The sequence below is a fragment of the Otolemur garnettii genome, unplaced genomic scaffold (genome assembly GCF_000181295.1).
Source record: "Otolemur garnettii isolate 467f Iridium unplaced genomic scaffold, OtoGar3 scaffold00029, whole genome shotgun sequence".
NCBI classification, from domain to species: Eukaryota; Metazoa; Chordata; class Mammalia; order Primates; family Galagidae; genus Otolemur; species Otolemur garnettii.
Window position 1 is genome coordinate 12651397 of NW_003852424.1, and position 13623 is coordinate 12665019.

Here is a 13623-nt window from a genome sequence, read left to right on the forward strand (position 1 = left end):
AGCTCACAGCAACCTCCAACTCCTGGGCTCAAGTGAGTCTCCTGCCTCAGCCTCCCAAGTAGCTGGGACCACAGGTGCCTGCCACAACCTCCAGCTATTTTTTGGTTGCAGCCATCATGGTTGTTTGGCGGGCCCGGGCTGGATTCGAACCCACCACTTTAGTGTATGTGGCTGGCACCCTAGCCACCTGAGCCACAAGCACCGAGCCACTACTTTAGATCTTAATGACTTTTTTTTTTTTAGACAGAGTCTCACTCTGTCACCCTTGGTAGAGTGCTGTGGCATCACAGCTCACAGCAAGCTCCAACTCTTGGGCTTCAGCAGTTCTCTTGCCTCAACCTGCCAAGTAGCTGGGACTACAGGCACCCACCACAATGCCCAGCTATTTTTTAGTTGTAGTTGTCATTGTTGTTTGGCAGGCCTGGGCAGAGTTCGAGCCTGCCATCCCAGTGTATGTGGCTGGCACCTTAGCCACTGAGCTATAGGCACTGACCTTAAGGACATATTTTGACAGGTTATTTGCTTAGAAGTAGGATTTATCTGTTCTGACAATACTTAGCTCTATCTTGGGCATTTTTCTTTAATATGTAAATGATTTCTAATTCAGTTTGTGCAGATGTTATCCTGGACGACTAAGATTTGCAAGGAAAACAGCCAGGGTAAGTTTTCTGCCATGTTTGCTAAAGGCTTTATATAAAACCATCATTACCAACTAGTATTTAGAAAAGGAAGGGTATTCCCTTTACACATTCACCAGATTCATCAAAATGAAAAAGATACATAATACCAATCCCAAGTGTTGGCAAGAATTTAGTGTATTTGGACCTCTCATTCACTGCTAATAGAGGTGTAAATTGGTATAACCACTTTAGAAAAGTGTTCATCAATATGTACTAAAGTTAAAAGTATACGTTTTGTTTTGATCCAGCCGTTTCACTCTAATCAGAAATAGATGGAAGAGTTCTCATAGCAGCACTATTTTAATAAGTAAAAAGAAACTTAAGTGTTCATCAGCCCTATAGTGGATAAAGTAATTGTGTTGTAGTCACAGTGGAATACTGTATAGCAAGTGAGAATAAGCAGACTTAACACCTACACACCAACAACATGGGGAAGATCTCACAAACATAATGTGGAACAAAAAACCTAGACACAAAAAAGTACTTAATAATTGTTTTCATTCAGATAAAGTTCTAAATCAGGCAAAAGTAATCTGTAATATTAGAAGTTAAAATAGCACTTTCTTTTGTAGGGCAAGTAAAGCATGAGAGGGTGTTTAGGGTGCTAGTATGTATTGGATCTGGATGCTGGTTACACAGTGGTCAGAAGACAGATGGGAAACATCTGCCTTCTTTGGACACATGGATGAAAGGGTACTATTGAGGGAGAGCTGTTCAGTTGACGTACATAAAAAACTGGTATGTTAAACCTGGGACATGATGAGCTACATGTTCTGGTTAGGCACTCCAGACATATACTTGAAGGACCTGACTGGGTTATTACTTGATCTTTTAATTTGCTTTCCTTCCTTCTCCTAGAGGATGCCCTGTTTTGCAAGAGCTTGATGAACTTGCTCTTCAGCCTGCATGTTTTGTATAAGAGTCCTGTCATCCTGCTGCGAGACTTGTCCCAGGATATCCATGGGCATCTGGGAGACATAGACCAGGTACTGTAGCAAGCCTTCAATCTAACACCCTGTGTCGGGGTGCTGGTCAAAGAAACAACCTCACTGACACTAGGTCTCACCTCTCTTTCTCTCTCCAGGATGTAGAGGTGGAGAAAACAAACCACTTTGCAATAGTGAACTTGAGAACAGCAGCTCCTGCTGTCTGTGTAAGTATTAACATTGAGCCATGAGAGATAGGTTTGTCATTCCTTCTGTTCTGCTCTATATAGAATAAATTGTAGTATAGTATGCTTGTGTCCTGAGACCTGTAACCCTCCTGTAGTGGCCATGATTATTATATTACCCCAGCAGCTGTGTGTAGTGAACCACACCAGGTATTCTTTTCTTTCAGTTACTTGTTCTGAGTCAGGCTGAGCAGGTCCTCGAAGAAGTGGATTGGCTAATCACCAAGCTTAAGAGACAAATGAGCCAAGAAACTCTATCAGGTAAGATGAATTCAGGTGGGGTTCCAGGAATTGTGACATGAGCAAAGTCAACCAAAATCCAAATTGGACTAGAACATAAAAGTAGATCCCTGAGCTAAATTCTAAATTTCTTGTTTGTTTGTTTTGTTGTTGTCATTTTTTTTTTTTTTTTTTTTTGAGACAGAGCCTCAAGCTGTCCCCCTGGGCAGAGTGCCGTGGCATTACAGCTCACAGCAACCTCCAACTCCTGGGCTCAAGCGAGTCTCTTGCCTCCACCTCCCAAGTAGCTGGGACCACAGGCGCCCGCCACAACGCCCGGCTATTTTTTGGTTGCAGCCGTCATTGTTGTTTGGCGGGTCCGGGCTGGGGATTCGAACCCGCCACCTTAGGTGTACGTGGCTGGCGCCTTAGCCGGTTGAGCTATAGGCGCCGAGCCGTTGTTGTCATTTTTGTTTTTGACACATAGTCTCACTCTGTTGACCTAGCTAGAGTGCTGTGGTGTCAGCCTAATTCACAGCAACCTCAGACTCTTGCTCAGGCTGGTTTGGAACTCCTGAGCTCAAGTGAACCTCCCACCTTGGCCCTCTCAGAGTGCTAGGATTACAAGCATGAGCTATCACATCCAGCCCTCTTGTTTGTTTGTTTGTTTTTGAGCCAGAGCCTCAAGCTGTCTCCCTGGGTAGAGTACTGTGGCATCACAGCTCACAGCAACCTCCTACTCCTGGGGTCAAACAAGTCTCCTGCCTCTGCCTCCCAAGTAGCTGGGACTACAGGTACCCGTCACAGTGCCCGGCTATTTTTTTTTTTTTGGTTGTTTGGCGGGCCCCAGGCTGGATTCGAACCCTCCAGCTCAGGTGTATGTGGCGGGTTTCTTAGCTTCTTGAGCCACAGGCGCCAAGCCTTGTTTGTTTTTTTGAGATTGAGTCTCACTTGTGTTCAAGTGATCCTCTTGCCTCAGCCTCTCAAGCAGCTAGGACTACAGATGCCCGCCACAATGGCTATTTTTAGAGATGGGGGTCTCACTCTAGTTCAGGCTGGTCTCGAACCAATGACCTCAGGCATTCCACCTGCCTCTGCCTCCCAAGTGCTGGAAGTACAGGCGTGAGCCACCAGACCTGGCCTTGTCTTGTTTGTTTTTGAACTAGAGTTCTGATAGGATCAAAGAAGTAGAAGGTAAGAACCCCAAAGATTCAACCACAAGACTCTTGGAAGTCATCAAAAAATACAGTAATGTCTCTGGATATAAAATCACTGTCCACAAGTCAGTTGCCTTTAAAGGTATATGCCAACAACAGCCAAGATGAGAGGTTAAGGACACAATTCCCTTCACCATAGCCCCAAAGAAAATGAAATACTTAGGAATATACCTAACAAAAGAGGTGAAGGACCTCTATAAAGAAAATTATGAAACCCTAAGAAAGGAAATAGCAGAGGATATTAACAAATGGAAGAATATACTATGCTCATGGCTGGAAAGAATCAACATTGTTAAAATGTCTATACTTCCCAGAGTAATTTACTGATTCAACACCATCCCTATTAAAATACCAACATCCTACTTTCAAGCCTTGGAAAAAATGATTCTGCATTTTGTATGGAACCAGAAAAAAACCCGTGTAGCTAAGGCAGTTCTTAGTAACAAAAACAAAGCTGGGGGTATTACTATACCAGATTTTAGGCTGTACTACAAGGCCGTAGTGGTCAAAACAGCATGGTACTGGCACAAAAATAGAGACATAGATATTTGGAATCTAATAGAAAACCTGGAAATGAAACCAACAACTTACAGCCACCTAATCTTCGATAAACCAAACAAGAGCATTTACTGGGGGAAAGACTCCCTATTTAATAAATAGTGCTGGGAGGACTAGATATCCACATGTAAAAGATTGAAATTGGACCCACACCTTTCTTCACTCACAAAAATTGATTCAAGATGGATAAAGGACTTAAATTTAAGGCATGAAATGATAAAAATCCTCAAAGAAAGAATAGGAAAAACACTAGAAGATACTGGTGTGGGGACAGACTTTATGAGGAAGACTGCCATGGCAATAGCAACAGCAATAATAAACAAATAGGATTTAATGAAACTGAAAAGTTTCTGTACAGCCAAGGAGACAACAACCAAAGCAAATAGACAACCTACTCAATGGGAAAGGATATTTGTATATTTTGAATCAGACAAAAGTCTAATAACCAGGATGTATGAAGAACTTCAATTAATCTACAAGAAAAAAAACCAACAATCCCATACACCAATGGGGAAGAGACATGAATAGAATCTTCTCTAAAGACAATAGATGAATGGCTACTAAGCATATGAGAAAACGCTCATCATCTCCAATTATTAGAGAAATGCAAATTAAAACCACCCTGAGATATCATCTAACCCCAGAAAGAATGGCCTATATCACAGAATCTCAAAACTGCAGATGCTGGTGCAAATGTGGAGAGAAAGGAATGCTTTTGCACTGCTGGTGGGACTGCAAACTAATACAACCTTTTTGGAAGGAAGTATGGAGAAACCTTAAAGAACTTCAACCTAGACTTCCCATTTGATCCTGCAATCCCATTACTGCGCATCTATCCAGAAGGAAAAAAACCTTTTCTTATGAAGACACTTGTAGACTGTTTATTGCAGCCCAGTTTACAATCACTAAAATGTGGAAGCAGCCTAAATGTCCTTCAACCCAGGAATGGATTGGTAAGCTGTGGTATATTATACTATGGAATATTATTCAGCCATCAAAAATAATGGAGATTTTACAGCATTTGTATTAACCTGGATGGAGGTGGAACACATTATTCTTAGTGAAGCATCACAGGAATGGAGAAGTAAGAATCCTATGTATTCAACTTTGATATAAAGATAATTAATGATAATTAATAACACGGTGGGGCATGGGAGAGGGGGAGACCAGAGGAGGTGGGAGGGGGTGTGGGCAAGGGAAAAAAAAAAGGAAGAAAATAGTGACTAATTTTTATATAAATTGTATTTAATTTTGACCAAAGTATATTACTTAAATGTTAATTTTTAATTCAACATGTTAATATGTTGTTTATCATATTGCATCCTCATTTATAAGTGAAATATGTTTGTAATTTCCCCTTTATAATAATATATTTTCTCCAATTTTAATATCAGGTGTATCCAGATTAAATGGAATGATTTTGAAGTATTTTTCTATTGTCTGTAAGATTTGGCATGATCTATTTTTTTGAAGTTATCTTTTACTTTTATTTGTAAATATTAGTTGTCTATTTTTTTGAGACTTTGGAAAAAACAAAATAAGAAGTTAACTGATCAAAGTATTCTATAATAGACATACTTCTAGCTGAAAAAAAAAATAGAAGGTAATGTCGCTATGACAGCATGATTATTGATTCACTGTATAATGAATGCTTGATTTCTAAATCTCCTTTACTCTTTACTAGAAAATAAAACTGGTCCTGTTTGATCATGTCAATTTTATTTCCCTTCAGAAAAGGGCTCTTCTCAGGCATCTGCACCAAATCATCCTGCTGCTAAAGCCATCATCATGCAACTGGGAACTCTGCTTACATTCTTCCATGAACTGGTGCAGACAGCTCTGCCATCAGGCAGTTGTGTAGACACCTTGTTAAAGGACCTGTGTAAAATGTACACTATCCTTACAGCACTAGTCAAATATGTGAGTATCTAAGAAAATCGAGTTCATTCCCACCATTCTGTCCTAATTACCTAGATGAGACTGGGGCAACAGCTCACTGTTGCAGAATACCCCTTCACAGAGCTTTTGTCTATGTCTTCACAAGTTGTGGCTTTATTTTATTTTGGTCAGTTAGGTGGCAGCCATCTACAGACCAGGGAAAAAGTTGATGGCATAGTTCTAATCTTCTTTGGGAGGCCCTTATTTCCTTGGCATATATGTGTTACCCAGTTGAGAATTTATGCCTCTTTCAAATGCCTTCTAAGGTTTAATATAAGCTATAGCTATAGAATTAAGTCTAAGTCCAAATTGCACAAAAAATTTTACCATTTCTAACCAGTGTGGACATTAAAGAGGTGTTTATTCCTTCATTCCTTTAACAAGTAGATGTTAAACACCTTTTTTTTTTTTTTTGAGACAGAGTCTCACAATGTTGCCCTCAATAGAGTACTGTGGTGTCATAGCTCACAGTAACCTCAAACTCCTGGGCTCAAGCAGTTCTCTTGCCTCAGCCTCCCAAGTAGCTGGGACTAAAGGCACCTGCCACAATGCCCAGCTATTTTTTTTGTTGTAGTTGTCATTGTTGTTTGGCAGGCCCGGGCTGGGTTTGAACCTGCTAGTCCTAGTGTATGGTTCCCTAGCCACTTGAGCTATGGACGCTAAGCCAGTTAAATGCCTTTTAAGTCAGGTACTAGGGTAGAAAAGAAAATTGTTTTTTAAAAAAATACAAGGCACACTCTGCCCTTACTGAGTTTAAGTTGATGTTTGTTAGCATCTGCCAATAAGAAACACCTTTCTTACTTTCTGAATCTGGTCCTCAACACATTCAGAGGAGTAAGACAAGAACTGGGTAATTAGTCTGATTCTAGTAGGGATCCATATTAAATGTCTAGGCTTAGGTAACCCAAGAAAGGTAACAACAAGAAAGTAACCCAACAGTGTTCCCAAATGGTAATGTGGCTATTTCTGTGAGTGTATAGCGCTAGTTATGGTTGTGGTTATTAAGCTGCTGAAGTGGAAACACTGAGAGCCTCTTCTAAAGGGACACCCAGTAAAGTCATTGGTTTCTTAGATGCAGGAACTATCGGCATGAAGGATTTTTAAGATAGTGAGCTAAGCAAGTCATAAATAAACCCTTCATCACCTATTGTCTGGGAAGCTTAAGAACTTTGGAGATTAAAAAGGAAGGCTTGTATCTTGGCTTCTTTATGAATTTTTCTTTTCCCTCTCCAGTCAAGAGTAATGAGTTACACTCCATAAGCTCACTGCAAGAGTCCCCCATAGTTTCTTAGGATGGTCTGCTAAATCTAGTAATCTTCTGTCATTAGTATCTCCAGGTGTGTTGGAGCTCTGGAGGAATTCCGAAAAATATGGAAAAGCTGGTGAGTGAAGAATGCCTTGCCTAAGAATGAGGGAAATATTTTATTGCAAGTTACATTTGTTTCCTTCTTGTTGCAGGTGAAGCTGTCTGGTTCTCATCTGACACCCCTATGTTATTCTTTCATTTCTTATGTACAGGTATGTGATTCAGAGGCAGTAACAAAATAGATCTTCAGAAAGGATTTATTACATGCCCAGGGAACTGCTTGGTCATCTGAGCAGAATGTATATAAAATTTCTTCCCAGCTTACTGAAAGTTAGGGGTGCCTGTCCGAGTTCAAGCCAAGGCTTTTAAAGGCTTTGCAGCAGGATCTTATTTATAGAGAGAAAACCATTTCATTTAATTTGGAGAAAGAAAGCATTTGATGTGCTTGTGTTGGGAGTAAAGAAGGAAACTAGCATGCTTGGGCTCAGTAACTTGGTTTATTTCTGGGTCACTGAAAGTCCATGCCATTCAGCATCCTTCAGGGATGTGAGTTAAGTAGCAGCAAGCACATAGCAAAGGGCTGAGATCAAATGGCAAAATAGTGAGAGCGCTTTCAAAGAGGTGAAGAGAATATGGACTTTTTAAAAGTGTCATCTGGTGCTAAATACCATCAGATTCTTGGAGTACTTGAATCTTCTTTAGCATTTGCTTAAACCAGGGTGTTTAAACCTCACCACTATTGACATGTGGGGCCAGATAATTCCTTTTTGTGGGGCCTTTTCTGTGTATTTCATGATGTTTAGCAGCATCTCTGGCCTTTACCAGATGCCAATAGCAGTCTCCCTAGTCATGGCAACCAAAAATGTCTTCAGAAATTGCCAAATGTCCTTAAGGGAAAAATCACCCCTGGTTGAGAACTAGATAGCTTAAAAATAAGTAATGATGGGAGGACATACTGTCTCCGAAGGCCACTTGGTCACTTCAATAAAAGTATCTTAGGGGTATTAATTGATCTTTCAGCCAAGATTTGAGAAACTATTTTAAAACAATGGATTATGATCACTTTGGTACTGATGCTTCACTTATTTTCTCTCTCTGTATCCCTTCACATTCAGAGCATCCTTCTCTGGGTAACTTGCTTCATTGGGTGTGCTAAGGATACCTCTTCCTCTCCCCTTGAGAATCAATGACCAAGTAGCCCATCATCTGGGTTTAGCTGAAAGAATTCTAAATGGGCTGATAGTTGAGGCTGTCATCTTGCCTTTGTACCAGCTTTCTAATGTGGGTCAGAAATGCATCATCCATTTCTATGTCCAGCCAGGTACAGTGTTACTCTCATCAAACTATTACCTACGGTCTTGTTACTTTATCTCGCCCAAATGCTTGCAAACATGCTTTTTTAGACCTTATGCTTGTAAGTGTTCGTGCCTGTTCCCTCTGTCAAATAACTGTTGCTGTTTATGGGATATATCCCTCCATTCCCAAATTTGAGCTTTTTGAGTTTCCTGATCTCTAAGTCTTAATGTTGCCTATAAGGCCACATTTTCACATAGACTAAAACAGTTCTCAAAAAAGGTAGGAGGCATTCAGTGAGAAATATTCATGCCATATTTCTTATCTTAGAGATTCGTGGTGTATGGTGTTCCCTTATCCATTAGCATATTAAAGGTGCTAAGAGTTCCAACATCAGTTTCCAAACCTATTCAGGAACATTTGTTCTTTTAATAACAAACATTACTACTTGGCAAAGTAGTGTTCCATAGAGTATAGTTGGGGAAACACTTCTCTTTTAGACCATATTTACTACCTTTGTTATAATACACAAGTCACTTTGTCTATCCATTTTATTAGTACATCTAACTTTTAGAGACCCTGGGTGGTGCCTGTGGCTCAAAGGAGTAGGGCGCCAGCCCTGGCCAAAAACTACAAAATAAATAAATAAATAAATAACTGAACACATGCCTTTAAAGATTAAAAAAAAAAAATTAGAGACCCTTACCTTGTGCCTGGGCGTAAGCCCTTTTCATGCATCACCTCATTTATCCTAACTGTACTTTGTGATCAGTAGTTATCATATAAGTAATTGGAAAAGGTTAGAGGTTAATTGAAGTGTTCAGGAACAGACAGCTAAACTGAAACTTGAACCCATCTAGTTTGACTCTACAGTAGGGATCAGCCAACTTTTTTTGTTAAGGGCCAGATAGTAAATGTTTTAGGCTTTGCAGGCCATAAAGTCTATCACATCTACCACCTCTGCTGTTGCAACACAAAAGCAACCATAGATAATATGCAAATAAATGAGCATGGCTGTATTCCAGTGAAACTTTATTCTCAAAAACAGGCAGCGGTCCACACTTACAAGTTATAGTTTGTCAACTCCTGCTATCTGGAGTCATATTTGATACTTGGTGACTGTAAAATGTTGGACAATTTTAGCTTTTTGTATTTCTGACCCCATTCTCAGACATGTTTTTCTGTGAATCACTAGGCATTTCCTAGGCTGCTATTCTTTTTCCCACATTACACAAAAACTAGTTTCATATATTCCCTGGTTATTTTCTCCCTTTCCCATCTATGTGACTTAAAGCCTTCCTGACTAGCTTATCTGTAGGTAAACATTTTTCTGTCTTTGTGAGATAGATGTATTTAATGAATGCCCCTGGGCAAGAACCCATGGTTCCATTAACTCCAGCTCTCTTCTAGAAATGGGAATTGCATTTGCCACATCTTTCAGAGCTATTATTCTTACAGCCCTTTCTTTTTTCCTGAACCACCTTTGATCTCAATGGCAAGAAAGCAGTGAAAACCATTACTCCAAAACACTTAGCTTCTCTTCTGGCTCTAAGCTTAGCCCTCCCTGAACCAATTGGAATGGACAGAAGACAGGGTCCCATCTTGGATACAACCTCTGAAAAGATGGTTCCTTTCCCATTTGGTTAGGTGAGGTGTAACTGTGGCTACTTGCCCTCCCCACCCCACCCCTTTTTTTTTTTTTTTTTGGAGACAGAGCCTCAAGCTGTCCCCCTGGGTAGAGTGCCGTGGCATAGCTCACAGCAACCTCCAACTTCTGGGCTCAAGCGAGTCTCCTGCCTCCGCCTCCCAAGTTGCTGGGACCACAGGCGTCAGCCACAATGCCTGGCTATTTTTTTTTTGGTTGCAGCCATCATTGTTGTTTGGCGGGCCCGGGCTGGATTCGAACCCGCCACCTTAGGTGTATGTGGCTGGAGCCTTAGCCACTTGAGCCACAGGCGCTGAGCCGCTTGCCCTCCCTTAATAGGGCTTCACCATTCTATATCCTTTCAGGGCCAAAAGTAGATTTCCCCACAGTATCCCCTCTGGAATTTCTATTGTTCCTTATTTTCTAGAATAGACATGTGGAACAAGCCTCCTGTTTCTCTCATGGTACTGGTGGCATAGCTTCTTTTTATTTCCTTAATTGTCCCCATGGAGCATGGTGTGTTCCTTTTTTTCCTAGAAGTTACAGAACTCACTTTGAGGTAATAACTTACACACCTCACACTTGGGTGGTTTTTCTCCCCAGTCTTCCCTGAATCAAGTCTTGATTTGCATTTGCCTTATCGGTATCCTATACTTCTTGTTTTGTTTTTTTTCTTCATTAGTTCTTTTCTCTCCAGGAGCTCTTTATTACTCAATAATCTACAACACAGGAAAGTGTTTGTGTGACCCTTTAAGCCCTCTCAAGCATAACTATCATACATAAGATATGTCTGGTAATTGCCCATCAGTGAGGCAACTGCAGGCCCCTGCAACAAGCTTCTCAGCTTTCTTTTCTTTAAAGAACCCTTTTAAGCAGCTGGCTGAAAGAGAAATGAATATTCCTGCTATCACTTTGACAGTCCCCATCTTAACTATCCTTTAGTACTTCACCAGTCCCTTGGCTGGCCTAGCATAGTAATGCTTAGTCCTACCCTCAACGTCCATGCGCTAGCTCCCAGAGCAATTTAAAAAGAAAAGTATCTGCAGTTTACAAAGGATCTTAAATTTTTCCCATCTTTCAGCATCTGTTGCACAGATAATTCAGATTCAAGTCCCCATACCCTGTCGTAATGACCCAGGAAAATTACCACTAGCTTGCTAGATCTACAGAGAAATCTTCAGGAATGAGAAAATGTGTTTCTATTTCTTTAGAATAAGAACAGTCAAGGCCCGAAGCACACAGGAGAGAAGAAAAAGGAGAAAACTGCTGTTGTTGCTACAGCCATGGTAAGCTGCATTAAAATATAGTTGCTGGTGAACTTTGAAAACATGTTAAAAAGAGGCCATTCACAGAAAGACTACATATTATGATGCCATTTATATGAAATGTTTAGAAAGGGCAAATCTAAAAAGGCAAAGTAGATTAGTGGTTTCCTAGAGCTAGGTGGGTTAGGCAGATGGGAAGACTGGGATGACAGCTAAAAAGGGTATGGAATTTCTTTCGGTGTGATAAAAACATAAAATTGATTGTGGTCATGGTTGCACAATCCTAAATACAGGCAGTCCCCAGGTTATAAATGAGATAGGTTTTATAGGTTTGTTCTCTAGTTGAATTTGTATGTAAGTTACAACGGGTACCTTTACCTATTACCTGTAAAAGCTTCCATTCATTTGCTAGTCGTAAATCACTCCGATGTTTCTAAGTCAGGGATTTGTAATGTGTAATTTAGACGTAACTTGGGGACTACCTGTATGTTAAATAACCCCACTCAGTTGTATACTGTGAGTTGTATGGTATGTGAATTCTCTCAGTAAAGCTGTTACCAAAAAGTGTGTATGTGGTATATATGTCTACTTCTTAATTTGTGGACTTTATTATCAAATGGATCATCCTACTTTTTCTTCTGAACCAAAACACATTTTATTCAGGAATCACTAGAACATCTTGAGCTGAAATAGAAATAGTGAAATAGCTTAGGATACCCATTGGAAAGAAATTGTTTTTGGGAAAAGCAGGTGAATGCAAAAGGTACTCTCTAAAGAATCAATCTGTAAGAGTTGGTGAGGGCATAGGAAAGTGAGTACTTAATATATTGCTGGGAAAGGCAAAAGTGAGTGAAACTTCTCAAGGGGACATTTTGGCAGTAACTACTGAACTCTAGGAGATACATACACTGCTTTAACAATTTCACTTTTAGGATATAAAGGCATGTGTATAGCATGGTCCTAGCAACATTAATTGTTTGTTGTTTAGAGACAAGGTCTTATTCTGTCACTCTGTCATCCAGGATCATTGCTCACCACAACCTTGAACTCCTGGGCTCAAGGGATCCTTCTGCTTCAGCTTCTTAAGTAGCCAGGTGTAATTATAGGCACATGCTACCACTCTGCTGCCCCACCCCCCCTTCCCATGGGCTTTTGCTATGTTGCCCAAGCTGGTTTCAAACTGTTAGCCTCAAGTGATCTCCTACCTTGGCCTCTTAAAGTGCTAGGATTACAGAGTGAGCCACCACACCTGGCCATGCTTACAAAAGTAAAATGCTGGAAACAGTTAAGGTATGCATTAATACAGGACTGGCTAAATGTAATAGATTATAGTCTACTTTTACTAGATGCTGTGCAGACATGGGAAAAACAAATCTAAATATTCAGTTATATCTCCAAGATTGTACACATCGTTCTTTTTGTTAACAAAAGAACAATGCATACAGTGTCCTCAAGGATTAGTGCATTTAAAAAAATATATATGTACAAGGCTGGATGCAGTGGCTCATGCCTAATCCTAGCACTCTGGGAGACCAAGGCAGGTGGATTGCCTGAGCTCAGTTCAAGACCAACCTGAGCTACAGCGAGACCCCATCTCTAAAAAATAGTAACTGGGTATTGTGTCGGGCACCTATAGTCCCAGCTACTCAGGAGGCTGAGGCAAGAGGATCTCTTGAGCCTCAGAGTTTGAGGTTGAGGCTCTGCGCCTGTAGCTCAAGTGGCTAGGGCACCAGCCATACACCAGAGCTGGCAGGTTCAAATCCAGCCCAGGCCTGCCAAACAACAATAACAACTACGACCTAAAAAAAAAAAAAAAAATAACCAGCCATTGTGGTGGGCACCTGTAGTCCCAGCTACTTGGGAGGCCGAGGCAAGAGAATCACTTAAGGCCACGAGTTGGAGGTTGCTGGGAGCTGTAACACCATGGCACTCTACTCAGGGCGACAGCTTGAAACGGTCTCAAAAAAAAAAAAAGAATAGAGGTTGGTGTGAGCTATAATACCACAGCACTCTACCAGAGCAACAGAGTAAGACTCTGTCTCAAAAAATACAAAATTAAAAAACATGTATAAACATACATACATAAAAAAAATTGGAAGGATTTATAAATTACAGTTCAAATTGGAGGGAAAGTTGTATAATCCTAAGCAGTGAAAACTCACATGCAGGTTAGAAAAAGGAAGCAGACCTAGTGCTGGGGAAGATGCTTTGTTTTAAGATACAAAGTCAGAGAAGCAAATAAATTTCTGTAAATATTCCTGCCTTCCTCAGCCAGTCTCTAGATAACAAATATTAGGAATTACAAATGGAAACAATCAGTACAATAATGTC

The 13623-nt window shown here is 40.5% G+C and overlaps 1 protein-coding gene across 1 annotated transcript in view; it reads left to right on the top strand.

Annotated features, from left to right (window-relative positions):
* Positions 1-13623, top strand: part of FANCI (Fanconi anemia complementation group I) — an 88223-nt gene that overhangs the window by 72042 nt on the left and 2558 nt on the right. The window contains exons 27-34 of the mRNA XM_012804413.2: positions 608-659; positions 1539-1666; positions 1765-1833; positions 2019-2112; positions 5578-5765; positions 7112-7165; positions 7242-7301; positions 11239-11313. Coding sequence (XP_012659867.1) covers positions 608-659; positions 1539-1666; positions 1765-1833; positions 2019-2112; positions 5578-5765; positions 7112-7165; positions 7242-7301; positions 11239-11313 — 720 coding nt within the window. The remainder of the gene's footprint in view (positions 1-607; positions 660-1538; positions 1667-1764; positions 1834-2018; positions 2113-5577; positions 5766-7111; positions 7166-7241; positions 7302-11238; positions 11314-13623) is intronic.